This window comes from Sphaerodactylus townsendi, linkage group LG01 (genome assembly GCF_021028975.2).
Source record: "Sphaerodactylus townsendi isolate TG3544 linkage group LG01, MPM_Stown_v2.3, whole genome shotgun sequence".
NCBI classification, from domain to species: domain Eukaryota; kingdom Metazoa; phylum Chordata; class Lepidosauria; order Squamata; family Sphaerodactylidae; genus Sphaerodactylus; species Sphaerodactylus townsendi.
In genome coordinates, this window is record NC_059425.1 from 158,411,626 (window position 1) to 158,433,501 (window position 21,876).

At 43.6% G+C, this 21,876-nt stretch overlaps 1 protein-coding gene across 3 annotated transcripts in view; it reads left to right on the top strand.

Moving 5' to 3' along the window:
* The first annotated feature begins 284 nt into the window (after positions 1 to 284).
* RNF144A (ring finger protein 144A) overlaps positions 285 to 21,876 on the top strand; it is a 68,504-nt gene continuing 46,912 nt past the window's right edge. Inside the window, exon 1 of one of the 3 annotated variants that reach the window (XM_048498299.1) lies at positions 285 to 600. In XM_048498299.1, the coding sequence (XP_048354256.1) occupies positions 492 to 600 (109 nt within the window). In that variant the 5' untranslated portion in view covers positions 285 to 491. Of the gene's footprint in view, positions 601 to 9,882; positions 9,990 to 21,876 lie in introns of those variants that run through there. The other 2 variants (XM_048498290.1, XM_048498310.1) reach the window with 2 other exon arrangements.

A 21,876-nucleotide genomic window follows, 5' to 3' on the forward strand; every position in this document is an offset into this window, starting at 1 on the left:
TTATTCTCCATGCGCAGAAGGGGCCTGAATGTTTTGCGTGCCAAACGTTGCAGTTCAAAGATGAAGCGCATCAAAATGCTTCGAATTGTATTCTGACTGCCAGGACTGAGGAGAGGCGCTTGCCAGGAGAATGTGGCAATTAATAATAGTCCGTGGATGCAACTCTCAACTCGTGGACATTGACGCTACTGGTCAGCAGGGGGCGCCGTGAGGATGCTCCATATTCAGCGGCCGCTTCAAAGCAAAGCCGCTCCGGCCGCAAAACCACTGAAGCTTAATGGCGTCCTTGTGCTCAGATTAGCTGCTCCCTCCTCCTTCCTTCCTAAGGGGAGGGGACGGCTGGGCGAGGGTGGGGGAGGAGAAGCAAGCCTGCAAGGAAGTGCCCGGGCACGCAGGCAGCGGTGGAGGAGAGAGTCTGCACAATGCACCAAGCGCCGAGCCCCTGGAAAGACTGCACGGGAGACTAAGGGGCGGCGGGCAGTGCCTGGTCCATGCAAGCGGCGGCGGCAAGCGCAGAGCGCAGGAGGCGCCTGCTTAGGAGAGGCGGCACCAGCAGCAGCTCAGGCGAGAGCCCCGCACCTTCCCAGCAGCTGCAGGAGGGTGAGTGGTCGTCCGCAGTCTCTTTGTGTCTGCTTGCTTCCTCCGGAGCTTGGCGGAGGGGCTCATTTGTTGCTCTCGGGTAGGCCTCCGCAGTCTGCCTCAGCGGCAGCGACTGAACCATAAGCAGTGCGCATTGCTCTCACTCTCGAGGGAGGCAGGCATGCTCCTGGCGTTAGGTGCCGTGCATGCACCCACCAGAGGTGGAGGAGCAGGAGCGTGGAGGGCTGGGGGTGTCGAGGGTGGACTTAGGCGGGAGAGGGAAATGAGGGCCCCCCTTTGGGTGCCTTGGCTGGGGAGAAGGGACAGCCGTCCAGAGCACCTCTTGAGGATCAACGAAGCCGTCGATATGTGAAGGAAACTCCATTAGATGACCTCTAGTCTATTTATATTATACAGCATTAGGAGCCCCAGCCTGGAAAACTGCAGTTGCAGAAGTTAATCGCAGAAGGGTGGTTATAGTTTTTCATGATTATAGTCGACCCTTTGCAGAGTCTGTTGAGATCTCTCTCTCTCTCTGGGTCTGTATTTACACACGCACACATTTAGACACACTCTGTGGTAATTAAGCATTTAAACCAATTAGTGAGTGCCTGTGCAAGACACATTCAGTGGTTCACCGTTGATCACAATGAAAGGGGAGGATGAACATGGGAGTCTTTAATTGCCTGTGTTATGTTGGTAGTCAATTATGCATTTTTGTCATTTATGTAGTCTACCTGTTTTGCCAGTGGGGGTGGGGCTAAGGCAGCTTGCACCCTTCACTGCTCAATTTTATCCCCACAACAACCTTGTGAGGTAGGCTAGGCTGACAGCTCGCCTGGTCCAAGGTCAGCCAGCTAATTTGACCAAGTACACACCTGGATTTGCCTTATGCTGAATCAAAGCATTGGACCATCAAAGTGCTACTCATAGTGGCAGCATCTCTCCAGGGTTTCAGGTAGGAGTCTTTTACATTTCCTACTACCAGATTCTTAACTGGAGATGCCAGGAATTGAACCCGAGACTTTCTTCATTCTGAGGACATCCTCTGCCGCTGAGCCACTCCCCTCCGAAGCTTCCATGACCCAGTGATGATTTGAACTTGTTTCTTCCAGATCTGAGTCTGCCACTCTAACCACTGTATCACAATGGATCTATCTAGGGTTGCATGTGGAGATGTGTGTGTGTGTCTATCTATCTGTCTACATCCACTGAAAAATCTGATGCACTTTTGGATATCATTCCTTCCCTCCCTTTGGCACAGGCACAGCTGGCTTGCATTCTGGTGCTGTATATTTCTTTATGAGTGTGTTTTACACAGTGCACTCTTGCTCAGCGTTCATCTCTACAGCCAGGGCAGGAAGGAAACCAGAGGGTTTTTGGTTTGTTTTGTTTTTGCCATCAACTCACATCTGAGTTACGGTGAGCCTGTAGGGTTTTCAAGGCAAGAGACGTTCAGAAGTGGTTTGCCACTCAGACTAGTAGATATATGCCAGAAGGAAGATGGTGCAGCAACTGTCCATGACTGTAATACCCTTACAGTCATCTTGATATCCCTCAGCTTAACCCTTTAACTTGTTAGATTTTCTCCTGGGGAGAAAACAAAAGAGGCAAAATCTCAAACCTCTTCAATGTACTTGCAGCTAAAGGTTGCCAGCGTGATGTCTTTCAGCACCAGGGTGCCTATCAACACTTTTCCTGGCAGCCTCCAAGCATTTCTAGAAAGTGGGTGGGGCAAAGTGGGGATTTTACCCTGCAGGGATTCTGATTGGCCATTGGAAATTTGATTGCTTATGCAGATTTTTTTTAAAAAAAATGTTGCTTTGGCAACAGCTGTGATTGAATCACAAGCATCTTCATTGTGTGCTGCTGATATCCTGTGTGTGCGCCAGAAAATATTTTACAACAATATGTTCATTTTGAAAGACATCCTGTTAAACAGAGCTTCTTGCTAAAATGTTCAAGGGTTCATGTTAGAATTGAGCATAACTTCACTCCCTGACGTTTTGTAGTTGACTGTGCCTCCTTTAGTGGCCATTTTGTGGTTGCATCCATTGCCCCGGGTTAGAATTCCAAAGAAAATTACAAGACTTGAAAAGATTGGGTACCCCTCATCTACTGCTGACAGAGGCTGATGGGAATTGTAGTTCCTGAACATCTGGAGAGCCGCAGGTTCCCTACCCCTGGGTTAGTAGAACAGAGGGGGAAAATGTTCAAGAAGCTTCCTGGAGATTCAGTGTAATTCCAGGTGTGTCCCCCCCCCCCACCTCACCTCACATTTGTCTGCTGAGAATTAATTTACCATTACTTACAACAGTCATGATTTGGGCCCTTTTGTTCTTTTATCTGTGGTGATGATAAAACAGGCTTTTCATGAGAGCTGTGTTGCTGTCCTAATCAACGTATGAGGCATTAAGTCCCACACTGATTTAATTTAGGGTCATGGTGAAAATCAGTTAATGTGTATTAGTTACATCAGAACAGCTTAGTGCATAGGTGTCAAAGTCACGGCCCTCCAGATGTTATGGACTACAGTAGTCCATAACATCTGGAGGGCCACGAGTTTGACACCTGTGGCTTAGTAACAGCGCTGGTGTTCTTTTCAGTGCATCCTTGAGTGGGATATGTGTGTTTTAGGGTTCCTTGCATGCAAAGCAAGTATGTTTGCTTCTTTAGTATGTTTTTTTATTTCACCCTTCCTCTGAGGGCTGTAGGATGGCATGTACAATCTCTTCTCTCCTTCATTTTATCCTCACAGCAATCATGTGAAGTAGGATAGGCTGAGGGTAAGTGATTGGTCCAGGATCTCCCAGCAAGATTTATAGTGGAGTGAGGATTTGAATCTGGGTCTTGCAGATAACCAGTACACCATGCTGGCTTTCTTGTAATTCCATATGTCTCTGGGTGTCATGCTGGGGGGAGGGGGAGGACAGTGTTTCCTAAATCCATTGTACGACCTGGTTCATGCTTGCACTCCTCTGCCTGGGTCCAGATGGGTCAGATTAGTTGGATGAAACAAAAACGAAAGAGGCTGCTTTGCGTGTGTGCACATGTCTTTCCAAAGAAAGAAACTGTGATAGTTCCATTTTTCGGGTACAAGGGTGTGCTCTGATTTATGTGGTAGCAGTTTAATAATTCCTTAACACACTATAAATCCATCCCTTCTGTTAGTATTATTAATTGGCACTACTGGGTAGATGACCATTTTGCAGTAGGTTCTCTATAAACTTTGCAGAGGCTGTTTTCCAAAGACTGTCTAAGCTTCTAGAGAACATATGTCACCACCCACCCAATCTCTACTCACTTTTCTTCATGTTACTGGCTTGCTTAACTGGTGACTAAGTGTGCATTATCCTTATTGGATTTCTGTCCTGCTTCTGCAGTTTATATATACTAAAACGGCAGAAGGTTACATGAGTCTAAAATTAACCAGGGTAGGCGTGGAAGCAGCACATTTTTGTACTAACAAATGTGAGAGAAAGATGGTGTCCAGGCTGGCAGGCATATACCAGTCGTTTGTGCATTTCCAAAGAAGACCTCGTCCTCTAAGCCAAGCCTGGCAATTGCATCCCGTTTATCTCTGATGCACGGATGGCCTCATATGCTATTCTTGGTGTGCATTTTAAAGCGAGCCTTGCTGAAGCCGCTAGCTGGAAACCCACACAAATCGAGTGATGACAGTCGTCATTAGCTTCAGGGAAACTGGAAGGAGATGCGGAGGAGGCAGAGAAGATGAAAATGGCACCCTGGAGTCCATTACGGTTGCCATGGCCTTGGCCTTTATCCTTAACCTTAGCTTGCATAACAGAGGGTTACAGTGAGTTAACAGTGTAAGAAATACACTTTCGCAGCAAGCAGTGTGATGACTATTATTTAGCCATATTTGGAATTCTTCTCACAAGCTTCAGTTTTCATACAGTTCTTCTTCCAGTAAAGACAGTCTATGTAATATTTTTTTGGGGGAGAAATTATAATATTATATTGAGTCTAGGTAAATTGAAAACTGGAATTCTGTCTCTAAGGGAGAGGGCTTTTTCAAGTATGGGTTATTCCCATTGGTTGCTCAGGTGGGTGCGACAAAACTTCTGAATTTTATCCCCCTGTTGTGCTGTTTTTAGCCAGTTTCGTTTCCTTCCTCACCTAGGGATAGCAGTTTAGTGAGGACTCTCTTTTACCTCTAGCTAATCTTTCTCTTTCTTTCTGCTTTTTCCTCCTTCTCATACTTATTTACTTCTTACCTATTTTTTTAAATACCTGTCCTGCTCTTGTTACTTTTTCATTCCTTAAATTTCCCCTGTTCTGTTCTGATTCTCCCATGGAATGGGGCAATATGGAATAGGAGTTTGAGAGAGCTGAAACCTTGAAGAGGGATTCCTCTCAGAGGAGGGTGCAGACCCAGATCGGCTGTAAGTGCAGCAGCCCGAGTGCAGCTTGCAAGCCAGGAGGGGGCCATGAACAGCAAGATGAAAACAAAAACAAAAAAGCAGTAGCAGCAAGAGCCCCCTCCAAAGCAGCCAGTTCAGCCTTGAGCGGTGAAAATGGTCTGCCAGACTCGCAGAAAGCCTCATCCTCAACAGGGAGCACTGGATCACCAGTTGGGGGGTAAAGTACCAGTCAATTAGAGGTTGGGCGGCCATCTTGTGAGGAGGAAGGGCAGCCATCTTGTCACTGGGATCTATCCCAGCCAATTCAGACTGCAGTGAAGGAGGATATGCTGTGCCTCCAGGTCAGCCATACACCATCCAATTCCATCTTAGGTGGTCATAGATCTCCCTCACCTATGTCTTCAGAAGAGGGCTTTGCCACCCATAGAAGGCATTTACAATGCTGGGCTATCAAAGCAGCCAGAAAGGCCTCCTCATCAGGAGCCTACGAGAACGCACAGAGACAGCCCACTCTATCTCTTCCCTCTCAGAGGAAAAAAAGGAGGAAGGAGAATTTTCCTCAGGGGAGGAAGAAGCACCATCAGCAGAACAACTCACCAGATTTTTCAATGGGGAGGATTTATAGGCCCTATTAGCAAAAGTTATAGCTGACAGAGGAGTCAGGCAGCTCAGAAGGGAACAAAGGTGAAGGTTCTGAAACTAAGGGGAACTAGGAATTTTTCCATGGAGCCACTTTAGCAGAAAAGTCAGCCCCCCTTCCAGAATACTTTGAGAGGCTTTGAGAAGCTAAGTAGCAGAAGCCTGTGAGAAGCTAAGTAGCAGAAGCCTTTCAGCCAAGAAATTATACCACCTGGAAAGCCAGGCTATGGAATTGCTGCAACTACCTTTAGTAGATCCCCTGATAGCAGCCTTGCAGTCCTCTGACTTACTATCTGTAGATGGCATGGGCACTTTCAAGGACACCCTGGTCAGAAAGATAGACTTGGCTGCCAAAAAACCCTACAAAGCCTCAGCCCAGTTCTTCAGACCTTCAGCAGTGGCAGCTGTAATAATAGCACGAGTCTCTATTGTCTGGTCTCACAAATTTATTCAGCTCATTCCCCCAGACAGTTGCAGAATTCTAAAGGGCAATGGGTAGTTGCTTTCAGGGCAGATGCATCTTTAGACATCATGTCTTATGTGGCACGCATCATGGCAGCCACCCCAGCATCCAGAAGGGCAGTGTGGCCAGCAGACTGCCACTCCAGGGCTATCCTCATGGCTTATCCCTTTGAAGGAGGAAAGCTATTTGGAGAGAACTCAACAAAATCCTAATTGAAACAAAGGATATGAAAAAGGCGATGTTCAAAAGTCTTAGCAGGGAAGACAGAAGATTCCCTTTCCAGCTGTCCTTTCACTCCTTTCATACCCTTCCAAGGTACCAACCAGACCAGAAGAGGCACTGGCAGTCCTTCAGAGGGGCTTCACGCAGAGGTGGCAAATTCCATTGACTCTCGCTATCAGCCCTACAGTTTTTCACTAGGATAAAGTAGTTTTAAAAAACCCGACTGAACTTCCATTCCGAAGGTCAACTCCAGATTCTACAGGGAACAAGAAATTTACCTTCCCTCCTTTTGACCCAAACCAGAACCCCTAAGGAAAAATCCTGGCACATGCTAGATCTGCACAGGGCCCTAAGGAAATGCATTAAACTCATATCCTCAATAAGAACATCACCTCCCTGTTCATCTCCTATAAGGACAAAAAGATGTCCAGGGCAACCATTAGCTACATGTTAAAACAATGCATAATTCAAGCATTCTGATCCAGCAGTCTACAAGTACCAACAGGTATGAACAGCACATTCAGTAAGAATCGTGGCCACCAGTGCCGCCCTAGCAAGCGTCTGTCTAGAAATTTGCTGTGTCGCCACATGGTCTTCCATGGCCCTCGGGATTTCCCACATTTGAAGATGCCCTCCCCCACATAGCGAGAATGAACCTTGATTATCTTGAAGGTTCTTTCTGCTCTGAGAAAGGGAGGGCATCTTGACCATCCAAGCTTATCTATACAGTGAAAAGACCAACAAATAAACAGCAAGGAGAAACACCGCACCAGCGAAAACAGCAGGAGATAAGTGATAGCGGAGGCTACATGCTAGCAAAATCACAGAAAATTTTCCCCCTGCTGTACTATCCTAAACCATCCTCTTCTTCTGTGAACAAAGAAATCCATACAGTTTCTAATAGTTTTATAGTTGGGTTGTAAATTAACCTGCAAAAAATCCTCAGCTGCCCTGCAAACTCCTATGGAGCTCCATGACCTGTGCCTACCTTTTTGATGGTGTGATGTATGCCATCAAAAGAGGGGGTTCCTGGGCTGAAAGCCCACTGGAAGCTGACTCATCAGCTCCACCCCCTGAGAACACTCCTTTCAACACTGGTGTGGGCTCCTGCTCTGGAGGAACAGCGGCACAGAGGGTTGGTCAGCTTCAGGTGTTGCACTGCTACACTGCACCCTAACTGGCCTGCAGCAGTGTAGATGCAACTTACACCAGTGCTAGGTTTCATCAACACCAGCGCAGGGGCCATACAGGTTCCAAAGCCCCCCTCCCCCTTTGGATCACACAGTGATAGTGTTGTTACAGTGAATACTGTGTGAAACTTGTGTGTGTTCTCTCGTGGCTAAAAAAAGAATGACATACAAGCTCTCATGCAAATTTTGGGTATAGATATATGCTGCCGTGCTCTGCTGAAATATCTCTCTTATTACAGAAAGAAAAATGATGAGAACAAATTCTGCTAATCGATACAGGGGATAGCAACAGGCATGGCCCCATGTTTTTTAAATAATTGATTGGCAGAAATTTAGTAGAAGCATTTCCTAAGGGGGAGATGAGATCCAGAGCGTGGTGCCACTGAGGAACTTTTTCAGGTCCTGTACTTGAGTTGCATTTTACAAATGCAGATAATACTGTTTATGTTGTTACTCTTTTTACTGTACAAGAGTTAGTCTTTGAAATGCTTTCATTCTTTAAAATGCAAAGAACAGCTCTACCTATATTGAAAAGAATTGTTTGGAAATGTCATATATTAACTGACCTTACTGTATAATTGCTTGTCTGACTTTTTTTTGTGGGAAGATACATGCTGCCCTTCTACCTGGGCACAGTTTGTTCTATGCACCTTTTCAGCAATCATAAAGATCAAGCTGGATCCATTGGAAGCCACTAGTTAAAGTCTCGCTCAAGACCAGCCCCGTAGGTGATCACCCCTCTTGTTGTTTTGGGAAGAAAACAAAGAAATGTCTCAGTTGCATGCTTTTGAGATCCAATGAACTGTGACTGTTGGAAACTAGGCTCTTAGGAGATGAAAGTTCTAGTCTGGCTCATCATTGACTGATATTTGTAAATTCCATAGGGGAATGCTTGTAAATTTTGTTGTGTGTACACAATTACAATAAATGCTTCTTCTATTTAGGGAGTGGGATGAGATTTTGTAGTTTCCACGATGCTGACATGGCTGCATATAAAGCACATAAGCAACAGAGCTTCTAAATAGTAGATTTCTCTGTAGTTCCTTGCCCCAGTCCCTGAGAGCATGCCACCCCCTCACCTGGGTCACCACGTTTTTTTTACAACATAGATTTAATATGTTCTCTGAATTCCCAGCCTTCATTGGGGGGAAAAAGTAGAGCTTGATGAGATGTGCCAAAATGGCTCTGTATTGTATGGGGAAAGGCCAAAGTTCCATTTTGGATAGGCGGGGGTGGGGGAGTTTTGAAATGAAAAGCATAGCTTCTGTTACCTGTGCTTCTGTTCTCTGTGCATCTTCATAATGTCTGAAAGCAATTGAAGTAATTGTCTTCAGTCACAGCCTATTTCAACTCATTAACTTTTGCTAATGACACGTATTTCTGCTGAATTGCTTCATGACTATTCACTGCTCCTATTCTTTCAAAAAGAACAAGAATGGATGGAAAAGAAAGTGAGTGAGTGAATGGCATAGAGTAGCCATCCTATGGGTGCAGGGATTCTTAACACACCTGGTGGAGTTCAGTGGTTCTCTTTTAGGCCCCTTCCGCACATGCAGAATAATGCACTTTCAATCCTCTTTCAGTGCACTTTGCAGCTGAATTTTACTGTGCAGAATAGCAAAATCCACTAGCAAAGAATTGTGAAAGTGGATTGAAAGTGCATTATTCTGCATGTGCGGAAGAGGCATGAGTGCCCATGTGACTTTGCTAACGTGCACTTCAGTTTTATTCTGCCCTTGTTGCATTCTAGGAGACACTCTGTGGGAACCTTTATTATCTTTAACACTTTCTCACACACTCTTTTCCTTTCATGTCTTTTGAGGTCCTACTGTTTTGGTAACTATTATTTTTTATAACTTTCAGTTTATTGTGACAAAAGATAATTACATCCCTTACAGTGCAGTCCTAAACACTTACACCCTTCTAAGTTTATTGAAGTCAGTGGCATAGAAAGATGTAACTTTTTAGGATTGCTCATTAGTCTTAGTGCAGGATGTTACAGTAAGATGAAATTAAGAGTTCCTGCTAGCCAGTCAGTCAACTGTAGCAAGTACTGGCCAATGTAGAATTTATTATTCTTTTGAGACCTTTGATCACATTGTTCTTCCACTAAGTGGAAGATTCAAAATAAGATAGGTATTTGCTAGGTGTGTCATGCGTTTCATGTTGTTGTGGTGGTTATTCTTAATGTTTTTATTATTGTTATAATGGCATGCATGGAATCTGGTTTTAATGTGTCTTAGAAGACTTCTAAAATATTGACTAGAGCCTGTGTCATATGCCTGGCAAAACTCTGTGACTTGAAAACATTCCAGCAGGAAGACGCTCAGTACCAAACTGCTTTTGTACTTCACAGGTTGTTACAAGTGGAATTGCTGTTTTAGAGCCTTTGATCAAAACCTCAAAGAAAAATGGAGCACTTATATGCTAACTTTTATTCTATTAAAATTTTTATCAGTTCTTAAACTTACATCACCAAAGGACATACCAAAAAAATCACAGAAATACTAGGTAAGTTTTCCACATGGTCTAACTTTCCAATCATGCATATTTTACAGCTTATATGGATCATGGTGGTCAGCTCACATGGGTTTTCAAAAGAAATTGCTCGAGTTTAGGATTACAAAACTTGGTCCAGAGTGTAAGATCAGTCTACCTTAATTCCAGACATTTGCATTTCTCAAACAGTTAACCAGTTCATGAGCCCAATTTGGGGGGGAGGGGCAAATCTGTGCTTCGGAGCAACGCACCACAGCACCTGTGGATTTGCCTTCCCTGGGGCAGTTACCCCAGAGGAGGGGCGATCCCACTAGCATGCCCTCTTCCAGCATACCAGGGCCCCTGGTATGGGGTACATGGTACGGGGTACATGGGGTACGGGGGCATGGCCAGCGGAGGAGCCAATCTTCTTTCCAGCTTTTGCTGGTGTTACACTGGCAGGCTTTGCTTCAAACTTAAGCCACCCTTTCAGGGGTGTAAGTCCATTTGGGCCTACAGAGGCTCCTCCATGACGGGGAAGCTGTTGACTTTCCTCTCCATGTCTCCAGGAAGCCTGTTTGGGCTCCTTGCCTGGCTCATGGATGGAGCTGTATATCTGCATATCAGTGGCAGTTAGCCTGCTAATTTTACCATAGCTTATTTGGAAAACTAATATTACCTTTGAAAGCATCCTTCTGAGGTTAAGATGTGATAGAATCATGGAAGAGACCACAAGGGCCATCCAGTCCAACTCCCTACCATGCAGGAACAGATAACTCCTAACAGATGGCCATCCAGCCTCTGTTTAAAAACCTGCAAAGAGGAAGACTCCACCACCCACCAGGGCAGTACATGCCCCTTTCAAACAGCCGTTACCGTCAGGAAGTTCTTCCTAATAGTTAGGTTTCTCATAGTTTGAATCCGTTACACTGTATCTTAGTCACTGGGGCAACAGAAAACAAGCTTGCTCCCTCTTCAACATGACACCCCTTCAAATATTTAAACGTAGCTATCATGTCACCCCTCATATTTGTAATATGAGGAGAACCTACTGGAAGTTTGTGTTTGTCCTAACAGTAGATGCCAGGCTGCACCATTAACTAATAATGAAATAAACAGATTGATACCACCCTGTAATGACTCTCCCTGTCCCGCAAAATGGACTCTGACATTCTACCTGGGTAAGAATTCTTGATTTTGTTTACTGCCAGCTTACTGGGTAAGAATTCTTGATTTTGTTTACTGCCATGAATATATTAACAATTGAAAAGTTAAGATAATACGAAATATCATCCCAGTATGACAACTGCTGTGCTGAACTGATTTTCTTTGTTCCAGGAAATAACAAGCAACTTAAATTTCACATGTACCATACAGGCGTTTTCCTCTTTTTAACAATATTTGCATACACCCACACACCATCTGTTTCATCCCACACTGTGGCGTAGTGGTGAAGAGCAGGGGCGTTCTGATCTGGAGAACCAGGTTTGATTCCCTGCTCTGCCTCTTGAGCTGTGGAGGCTTACCTGGTGAACCAGATTAGCTTGTGTACTCCAACACATGCCAGCTGGGTGACCTTGGGCTAGACTTTGGAGCTCTCTCTCAGCCCCTCTTACCTCACAGGGTGTTTGTTGTTGCGGGCGGGAGGGAAAGGAGATTGTAAGCCCCTTTGAGTCTCCTTACAGGAGAGAAAGGGAGGATATAAATCCAAACTCTTCTCTTCTTATAGGATATGGATTGTTGAGTCACTGGATCTGTACTCCCTATTAACTGCAATTTAACAATGCAATCCTGGCCTTTGCTGTTTCTGTTTATGGCAGGCTTTTATAGCTATTTAAAGCTACCAGACAAATCATAAAAGGTAATATTATTGGCACAGTAGTGCTGAGGTTTAGGATGTGTTTACTTTTCTACAGAGTACAATATGAAAGAAATGAGTTTATTGCTTCAATAATGTGTGAGTGGTTCCAATCTTTGTTTGAAATAAAGTTGGTATAATCCCCCCGCCCCTGCAGTGCAGCCCTTGAGAAGTCAGATGAGGTCTCCTTCCTATTCCTATTCCTTTTCATTTGTTTACAGCCTAACATTTACAAGCGAGGCAGCCTGCAAATCTGCAGATGTTCGTAATTCACAAGAAACACAATAGCTTGCAGGGGCTCCCATTCTTTTATTAATAGTTTGTGGCATATGGATGACCTGAAAAGGGAGGAAAACCTTCCTTACCTGTTACATAGAATTTCCCTGCCCCTGTATCAAATTTGAATGACTGTTGACAGGTTTGCAGTGTGGCTTGACGTATAGGATCTTAAAGCCTGGGCACCCTGCTGCATCTGATGGGGTTTGGGTGTGTGAGCAGCAGTGGCGTAGTGGTTACGAGCAGGTGTACTCTAATCTGGAGGAACCGGGTTTGATTCCCCACTCTTCTACTTGAGCTGTGGAGGCTTATCTGGGGAATTCAAATTAGCCTGTGCACTCCAACACACGCCAGCTGGGTGACCTTGGGCTAGTCACAGTTCTTCTGAACTCTCAGCACCACCCACCTCACAGGGTGTTTGTTGTGAGGTGGGAAGGGAAAGAAGATTGTCATCCCCTTTGAGTCTCCTTGCAAACCCACTTATTTATCACAAAGTGCCAACATGGCAATTTAACCTGAATACTGAGATTTTAGTTTAGAAAAAACGTTTGGCTCCGAGGCGTGCATTACTCAGGAGTAAACTTGGTGGTAGTCAGTGACTTCGCTTTGAAGCAACTGTGCAACTCTTCCAACAGGTGAATCACGACCCTAGGAGGGTTTACTCAGAAGCAAGCCCCATTGCCAGCAACTGAGCTTACCCCCAGGTAAAAGATCGCGCTTTAGTTCTTCACATGAAAAATCAGTGGGGTTACCTACACTGCTTCCCCAAAACTAGGTCTTAGGTTTAATGCTAATAATCGAGCCCAGCGGCCAAGGCCAGCCTAGATGTGTGTGCGGGGACTCTGTTTGTGCGTGCCCACAGAGAAGGCTCTGAGTGCCATCTCTGGCACCCGTGCCATAGATTTGCCACCACTCTTCTAGACTATTTTTTTAAATAGTTCTTTTGTTTTTTAGTATTTGTTTTTCCTTAGTTATGAAGCTTGAAACATGCCTGCTCTTTCGTGTTTGGGTTGGTCCTCATCAAAGGCGGCAGTGGTTTTGGGCTGTCCCCCTCGCTTTGACCCCAGATGTTTACACTTTAAATCCAGCTAGGGCAAGCTCAGGACAGTGGTACAGTGAGGTGAGGATTTACTGGGATTAAGTCCCTGTTCTCTTTCGCAGCATCTATTCTAGCGACTTAACCATTAGATCCATATGCAAGCTCCAGTAACTAAAGGACTTCAAATTGGATGATTTGGTAGTTACCAAATGAGTCTGAAGTCCATTGCCTCTGCCAGACACAATTTAAATGTGGTGCTAGCAGAACAAAAGAACTTGACAATGTGACTTTGCCTGTGTATTGTGTTACCTTTCATTTGGGCTGCTCTGTGTGCAAAATTGCTGTGTATCCATTGTTAGCCGGCCAGAGCAGCACCCGCCTGGGCAGTCGGCCTTGGCATGCTAATGCTGTGTTCATCACAACTGACAGTTTGGTTTAACTGAGCTGCTGTGTGTGAGCGCAAAATCATAAGGGGGCTTTTTTTTTTCTCCTGCCACCATCATGTTTAAATTGGGCCATGAACCAACACAAAGAGGTTGAATTCTTCTTCAAAGTTGAATTCTTCTTACCTGAATAGTAGTCGATGCAGCTGTCAGTTATACAGTGAGCATGGAATCTTGTGCTGCAAGATTTTGGTCACACCTTCTGTGTTTAATAGATTAAGGAACCACAAGAATTTTTCTCCTTCTGCCAATCAGATTTGGCAGAAGACCCTGTGTTGAGTCATTGGATCTCTGTTGCCAAATTAGCACAGTTTTAACCGGTCAGAACTACATATTCTGCCTTAACTCTGGGTCTTCAGGGCCCAAGCTCTGCAGGCGAGTGCTAAAAGGATAGGATTTGCATCAAAGAGGAAGGAAGAAAGCAAAATTCTAGCCTGGGCTCATTCCGCACATGCAAAATAATGCACTTTCAAACTGCTTTCAGTGCTCTTTGAAGCTGTGTGGAATAGCTAAATTCACTTGCAAACAGTTGTGAAAGTGGTTTGAAAACACATTATTTTGCGTGTGCGGAAGGGGCCCTACATTCACTAAGGTTTTCACCTCACAAATATTTCTATCTTCTTTTCCTGTATTTCTAAGTGCTGTGCTCATGTTTCTGTGGCAAACAAAAGTTTGGAATGTGGGATTGGGGGAGAGCAGTTACGAAGGGTAGGGGGGTTGTGACACTATGCTGAAATAGGAGTCATTCATTCTTCCTTCAGAAGCTACTTTTCTGCTTCCAGTTTCTTGTTCATGTTATTCTGTCACTGCATTTTTAATTCTTAGATCTGAGGTGAATGTGCATGTACTCCAGCTGTAGCCTTTTTGTTGTGGCAGGATCCTTGTGACAGATACAAAGATGGGGGAACTTCACATTATCAATTTTTCCCTGTAACATTGTCATTAAGGGTGTGGGAACCCTTCCACAGAAAAAAGAGGCAAACCATAAACTAAAGGGAAATGTCTAGCTGGCTTTAACCACACGCATTTACAGGCTTTACGAGGGAACAAAGTGCAGCCAAGTATTTTAATTCCAGAGAATTCAAGAAAAATCTCATAATGTGTAGTTAAGTTCAAACACATTTAAGATAAATTACAAAGAGGAAAATCCAGTGTTGTAGCAGATTATAATTTGAACACCGTCTGCCTCCCTACCTAACTGTTTTTGTCTTACAAAGATAAGCTAAATATATAGATATGCTTCCTTTGGCTGTGGTGAGAGTGTACTTTGATATGATGGCAGGTCTTTTCCCCAATGTTCCTGCCGGTCAACTTGAGAGTAGCTCCCTGAAGGCAGGCCTCCTTCTCACTGAACATGCAGAGGGACTGGGCTGCAACTCCCTTGAAGCAACGGGGAGAGGATGCAGCTCACACCTGGGTGTTGTGATCTTCCCCTGCTTGTTGTGCGTTAAAAAAACCCAGCTTGCTGCAGTAAGCCAAGGAGGTGATGGGTAGATTAAAGGGCCTTAAGATGTTTAAAGAGAGAAGCAGCTCTCCAACTTGTTAATGCTCTTTGTAGTTGTTCCTTCATTCGTTGGTGGGTGGATATTTAAGAATCTACAGGGCATTCTGTTCATAGTATGAAAATCAATATTATCATCTTAGCAGTTGCTGCAGGTGACACTGTTGAAGGCATGGATCTGAGATAGATCTCTCTTTTGTTGGCAACCATTCAGTTTTGTTTCACCACCTCAAGGGTGATTTTCAACCACTTCATGAAATTGAGGCTGTTCCCTTAGCGAAGTATGTAATAGTTTTATAATTACAACCTTTCCTTGGTCTAGGTTTGCACATTGAAGGGAAGGATACTGGAGCTCATAATAGTTTTTCCAGAGATCCAAATGTGTGGTTCAGAAGGGGAATGTGACTGAACTGGGTGTTTGTTGTTCCCTCTTTGTTAGTTCAGCATGTTTAATTTATCTATTTTTAATCCTGTGTACTGGGGTTGCTCAAACAATTGTTGTGTGATGTTTTTGCTAGCTACTTGCATGCATTAGCTGTTATTTTTTTCCCCAACTCTTAATCTGGTTAAAAGCTAGTCAACTGGACTTGCTTGTCCAATGCCCTCTTTTTCACTAGAGTCGTCAGTTCTGATCCTAGCAGGTGTTCTTCTACTTCTAAGAGCTGCTTGGCATGCAGGACTTTAGCAAGGAAAGGTTTTCTTATTACTTCCTAGCCTTGGTAGGAAACTGCTTGTTTTTTATATATTGGGCAATACTAAAAGGAGAGGAGCTCTGCCAGCTGTAAATGAGCATCTGTCCTCTTCTGCCCAAGTGAATCATTTAGATCCAGTTTGGTGGCTTTTAAAAAAAACATGCAAAAATTCAGCTGATGCACTTTTTCAGCCTGGAACTTAAAGATGAAAAAATCTTCACTAAATTAATTATGCCAAGTACTGGTAGCTATTATCACCGCTTGACACATTTTCTTTGGATCTAAAGAATAGCCCAACTATTTAGGGGTCAAGTTCATATTTCCCCTATCAAGATTTTGTACTGTAATGATTACATTTTAGAAGAAAATTCCTATAATGCTAACCTCTTCACAGTTTCTTGTAATTTTGTTTATGCCACAGCACAGGTGTTTTATTATATAAATGAATATGGGGGTAAGCCTGGTTCAAGGCTTCTAGTACAACATAAGCCTCGATTAGTAGAATTTGAGACTCCAGATAGCTATGGACTTCAATTCTCGATTTCAGCTCCCTGCCAGTATGCTCCACCTGGGCATGCGCTGGCATGGGCTGATGGGAATTGTAGTCCATAACATCTGGAGTGCCAAAGGTTCGCCACCACAGCTCTAATACAAGTATAACACATCTTTTTTTTTTGAAGAACTGCAGAAGTGAGCCCTAGCAGAAGTGAGCCCACTGGGAGGGCGGCATAAAAATTGAACAAAATAAAGTGAGTGTGTCTCTGTAAGCTCTAAGCACAAATATTCCTCCTGGGCTGTGAAAAAAGCCATTCTCATGACAGGTCTCTCTTCAGATAGCTTTCACTATCTGCATTGGTGCAGTATGAACATTATGATGATTCCTTTTCATGCCATTTTCCCAGCAATGTAATGGAGCTTGCCAAAGATAGCAGGGGGGGGGGGCATGTGAACCAGAGCAATTAGGAGCAGCAGCAGCCATCAAGCTAAGAGAGAAAAGGATTTCTGTTTGTTGAATATACTTGATGCATTGATGAAATGTTTGGGTGCTGTGGGGATTTGGCTCTTGGGATTTGCTGAGTCTTGAGAGCTGTAGCTTATAACAACTCAGGAGCATTGGCAGAAAATATGGAATCATCTCCATATCCTCCTTGAAGCCTCTCTCCAATCACAAGTCACCATCGCTTAATTTCAGCAAGGAGCTTCCTTTATAAGAGGTGATAGGTCAGGGGAGTAATTTCCTTTCGCTTTTTAAAATGTTTGTTGGGAGATCCTTCTATTTTCCTCTTACTTATAGTGATTGGCTTCCTCTGTATGCTTCAGCTGTACAGCTTGTTTTAGTAAACTCTGCTGTGTGTAGGAAGAAAATGAGAGGAAATAAGTGAAGTAAAAAGGACCAAGGGATTGCAGTTTCCCTGTAACCATATCCTTTGAATGACTTGCAAGTTCCTTCCACAGAGTGCCTTATCATTATAATGTGTCTGCAATAATTTAACCATTTCATGTGAATTAGGTTTCCATTCTCACTTCGGGGTAGATTTCATGTCTAAGAGAGGGGGAATGCTAGGTTTGACCCAGCATACCATACTCATGCTCTAGTTAGTAAGGATGAGTGATTTGCATAATTGCACTCCAATTTTTTTGTTTTGTTGCATTCCATTTTGGGGGGGGGGATTTGTTTCAAGATACATCTCATTTTTAAACAGCTTCAAAGACCAGTTTCACAGGGATGAGAATTCCCTGGGTAACATTACAACCATGGCTAATGCATGATCAAAAAGGAAGAAAGAAGTCTGATGTGTTAAGGTTTATGCAAAACTGCGAACATGAACTGTCTGATGATTTTCCTGAAATTTGAAATGGTTGGTGAAAATACTTAATACTTAGCTGACAGTCTGCAAAGAAGACATTCAAACTCTTTGATTTAGAAGGCTTTGAGGCATTTGTCAAAGCCTCAATTCAAGCTAAACTTCCAGCAGGAACTGCAGTTAAAATTCCATTCTCCCTTCTCTGTTTTGTTTACATTTAATCTACCAGAGACCAACGCTCAGTAAAACAGTGCTACCGCCCAAGTTTGGTCTGGCTATTTATTTTCAGGTTTTTTTAAAAAATGGAAATACCTGTTATTTAGAGGCATTTGTGAAGCATTGTGCTACCTCTGAAATATAAATAAGATATTTGGGATATTATAGGCCGATTACCCATGGGGCAGTTGCTGCACCCTGGCGGCTGGAGTGTGTCGGGGCAAGTAATCTTGTCCCAGCGTGCTTCCTCCCTGATACATGCTGGGAGTGAAAGTATGTCAGGGCAAAAAATCTTGTCCCAACGCTGTTCCTCCCTGTGGCGCTCCAAGAGAGAAAGTGCGTCAGGGCAAGATCTCTTGTCCTGATGCACTTCCCTTTGCCCCGCTTGAGTTTCTGGTTTTCCCCACGGAAAGTGAGAGTACTTCTGGTGTGACTTTTGCACCCGAGCGGGGCAAAGGCGGGGCAGAGCCAGCTGTGGGTAATGGGCCACAGTGTCCAATCAGGGACTTAGTGTGGCCACAAGAGCGCCACAGACACCTTATCCCGCCCCAGATGGTGTGGAGTTCAGTCAACTGGCTTAGATCCAAATCCTCTAGATATTCATGTTTAGTTCTCCTGCTTTATTCCCCATAACCAATAGGATTACTTTTTTACTGCCACTTCTAGATTATGAAATAAAGATAAAGTTTTCTGGATAGACTCTATTTCTTTTGTCTTTTTAAAAAGACCTCTCTTCAAATTAATTCCTCACTGGTGATGGGAGGCAAACCTTTTCTTGCCTTCCAGTAGCTTCCTAACCTTAAATAACTTCTCACTCGCAATAATGACCTTGCTAACACGGACACAGACTCTGGCAGCAGGGCCTTCAAACAAACCAAGATGCCAACTCTGTCCTCCTTTTCACTTGAACAACACAGTCACTGGACCTAATAACATCAGTCACACCATTTGAGATTCATTCACTTGTTCAGTGTTCATCTTTCATCATATACATATACCATCAAAATGTCAGCAATTCCCTTCCACTCTATACATTGGGTTAACAGGCCAGGCCTTATGCAAAAGAATAAATGGATGTGAATCTGATATTAAAAAATTGTAACACTCAGAATCCAACGGGAGAACCTTTTCATCTTCCACATCATTCCATTGCTGACCTAAGAGCAGCAGTCCTCAAACAGCGAAGTTTCAAGGGGACTTTACAATGTGAGATTGCTGAACTTGAGTTCATTCAAAGCAGCGGTTCTCAACCTGTGGGTCGTGACCCCTTTGGGGGTCGAACAACCCTTTCACAGGGGTCGCCTAAGACCATTGGAAAACACATATTTCTGATGGTCTTAGGAACCAAGACACAAATAATTTTATGGTTGGGGGTCACCACAACATGAGGAACTGTATTAAAAGGTCGCGGCATTAGGAAGGTTGAGAACCCCGGGGATCGGGCGGTATATAAATTGAAAAAATAAATAAATAAATAAATAAAAATAAACCACTGATGCAAAGGTTCCAAATAATGGACCTCTCCAAAGCTGAATAGAGACATGGGACTCTTATCTCACTGTAGATGCTAATTTTTAGCCTCCAAGCCCTTCCCCTCTGTTCTAATCAAACGGGTTACAATGTACACAGTAGTTCTGCATTCTGACTTCTTTCTTCAAAAAACCATTCCATCTTTTAATTGAGATATAATCAGTGGTAGGATTCAGCAGGTTCACACCACTTCAGCAGAACTGGTTGTTAAAATGGTGCTTGTAAACAAACAGTTGTTAAATTATTTTAATCTCACCACCGGAACCAGTTGTTAAATTATTTGAATCTCACCACTGGATATAATGACTAGGAATGTCCAGGTTTGACTCTCAAAAACCTATGCCCTGAAAGTATTCTTGCTGTTGAAGGACAACTGGTCTTGAACATAGCAGTTCTACTTTAGGTCAGCCCAGCTGCCATCTGAAAACACTGTACTCATAAGCCATTGCCCATAGGCTGTCAGGTCCCTCTCGAGCTCCTCTCAAGCCATAATTTCTGTTGTCAGAGGGGTGGAACTTCTGTCTCCTGCAAACTGTCAGATCTTTATTGAGATTTCTGCCCAAGTCAGTGGAATTTACTGCTGAGTAAACATGACATACATTACTCAACTTTGCAAAAAAGAAGAAGTCTAATTCTGTTTTTCTAGCATCTAGAGTGGGATGGGATATCATCCATATTTGTAAGAGCATTTTAGAACAAATGCCAGCAATTTCAAAGGGAAAGGAAACCATATTAAACTACACAAAGTCTACCTCTCTGCATGTCCTGGATATCAAAGGAAGTATGAGGCCAAAATGTGCAATAATCTAGGTGCAATAATACACATCCATAGTGAACAATAGGCAAAATGTTTCACAACATAGTAATCACAAAAGTACAAAGTTAAACGTGAGCTTTCAGTTGGAATCCACCACAGGCCAGATTTCAGTTGGAATCCACCACAGAGTTCTGCTGCCTGTTTCATGTTTTCAAATGAATTGATCATCAGTTGTGTTATTCTAGTTATTCCTTTAAACATTGTAGTTATTCCTTTATTGTAGTTATTGTAGTTATTCCTCTAAACTTCAGGAATGAGAAAATGTCCAGGACTCTCCCATATGTACTGGACTTCCCTCTCTGCACAAAACCCTGGAATTGAGGTGTGTGTGTGTATGAATCTGTGTTAAATATCAATTATGTGTGTGTATTAAGCTCTGTCAAGTCACTTCCAGCTCATGGCAGCCCTATGAATCAGTGTCCTCCAAAACATCCTATTGTTAACAGCCTTGCTCAGGTCTTGCAGACTGTGGGCCACAGCTTCCTTTATCCATGACATGCTGGGTCTTCCTCTCTTCTTCCCATCTTCATCAAACATGTCTTTGCCGGTGACTTTTGTCCTCATATAATATGACCAAAATAAGACAGCCTCAGTTAAGTCATTTCCGTTTCTAGGGACATCTTATGCTAGAACCCACTTATTTTTTTGATGGTCCATAACATTTGACGGTCCATAACATTCTTTTCCAACACCACGTTTTAAAGGAATCTACTTCCTTCCTGTCAGCTTTCTTCATATCAGTTACTGTTCAGCATTCTGCCATCTTAGGCCGCCTAAAATGTCACTCTTTCTAAAAACTCTCTCTCTTCCTGTCATATTTTCCACTGCCCTAGTCAATGGCCTCTAAACTTCCTCTAAACTTCCTCTAAACTTCAGGAATGAGAAAATGTCCAGGACTCTCCCATATGTTCTCTCTGGCTCCTTTACCTACCCTTCCCTCTTGATATATAACACATTTTGCAGATGTTCTCTCTGGCTCCTTCCGCACATACAGAATAATGCACTTTCAATCCACTTTCAATGCATTTTGCAGCTGGTTTTTACTGTGTGGAATAGCAAAATCCACTTGCAAACAAGTGTGAAAGTGGATTGAAAGTGCATAATTCTGCATGTGCTGAAGGGGCCTCTGTTTGGGCTAAGTTGGAGAGCACAGAATGGGTGGGTAACCAGCACTGAGGAGATTCTCTCTTTATATAAGTCAAGTCTGAAATGCAAACATGCCGTGTGGAAACTCGAACAGTTCAGAGCAGTCCACAGTGATATTACAGAGTGTAAAGGTGGCTTTCAATGAAGAACAGTCATATTATAAAAACAACCAATATTGTAAAAATTCATAAAATCTGGTAAAATCTCATAATTTCCATGCGTACTTTGGTGCCCTTAAATAAATCCATCCAATTATTATTATCCCTGTGTCATATGTCATCATCCATCGTATTGGGAGGGAAGTGGGGGGAGACCAGTAAGGATAGAAAGCATTACTATCCTTAGCTGTGGACCTAGTGCAGTGGTGGCGGACCTATGGCACGCGTGGGCTCTCTGTGGGCACATGCGCATAGAGTTTGTCATGTGGGGGAGTGATTTTCCACTCACATACACACATACACATTTAGGCTGGCCTTGCTTCTGAGTAAACTAGGATCGTGATTCACCCATTCGAAGCGTTGCACGGTTCACCAAGCTTACTCCCAAGTAACACGTGCCTCAGAGCAAACCGTTTTTTTTCTAAACTAGAACCTCAGT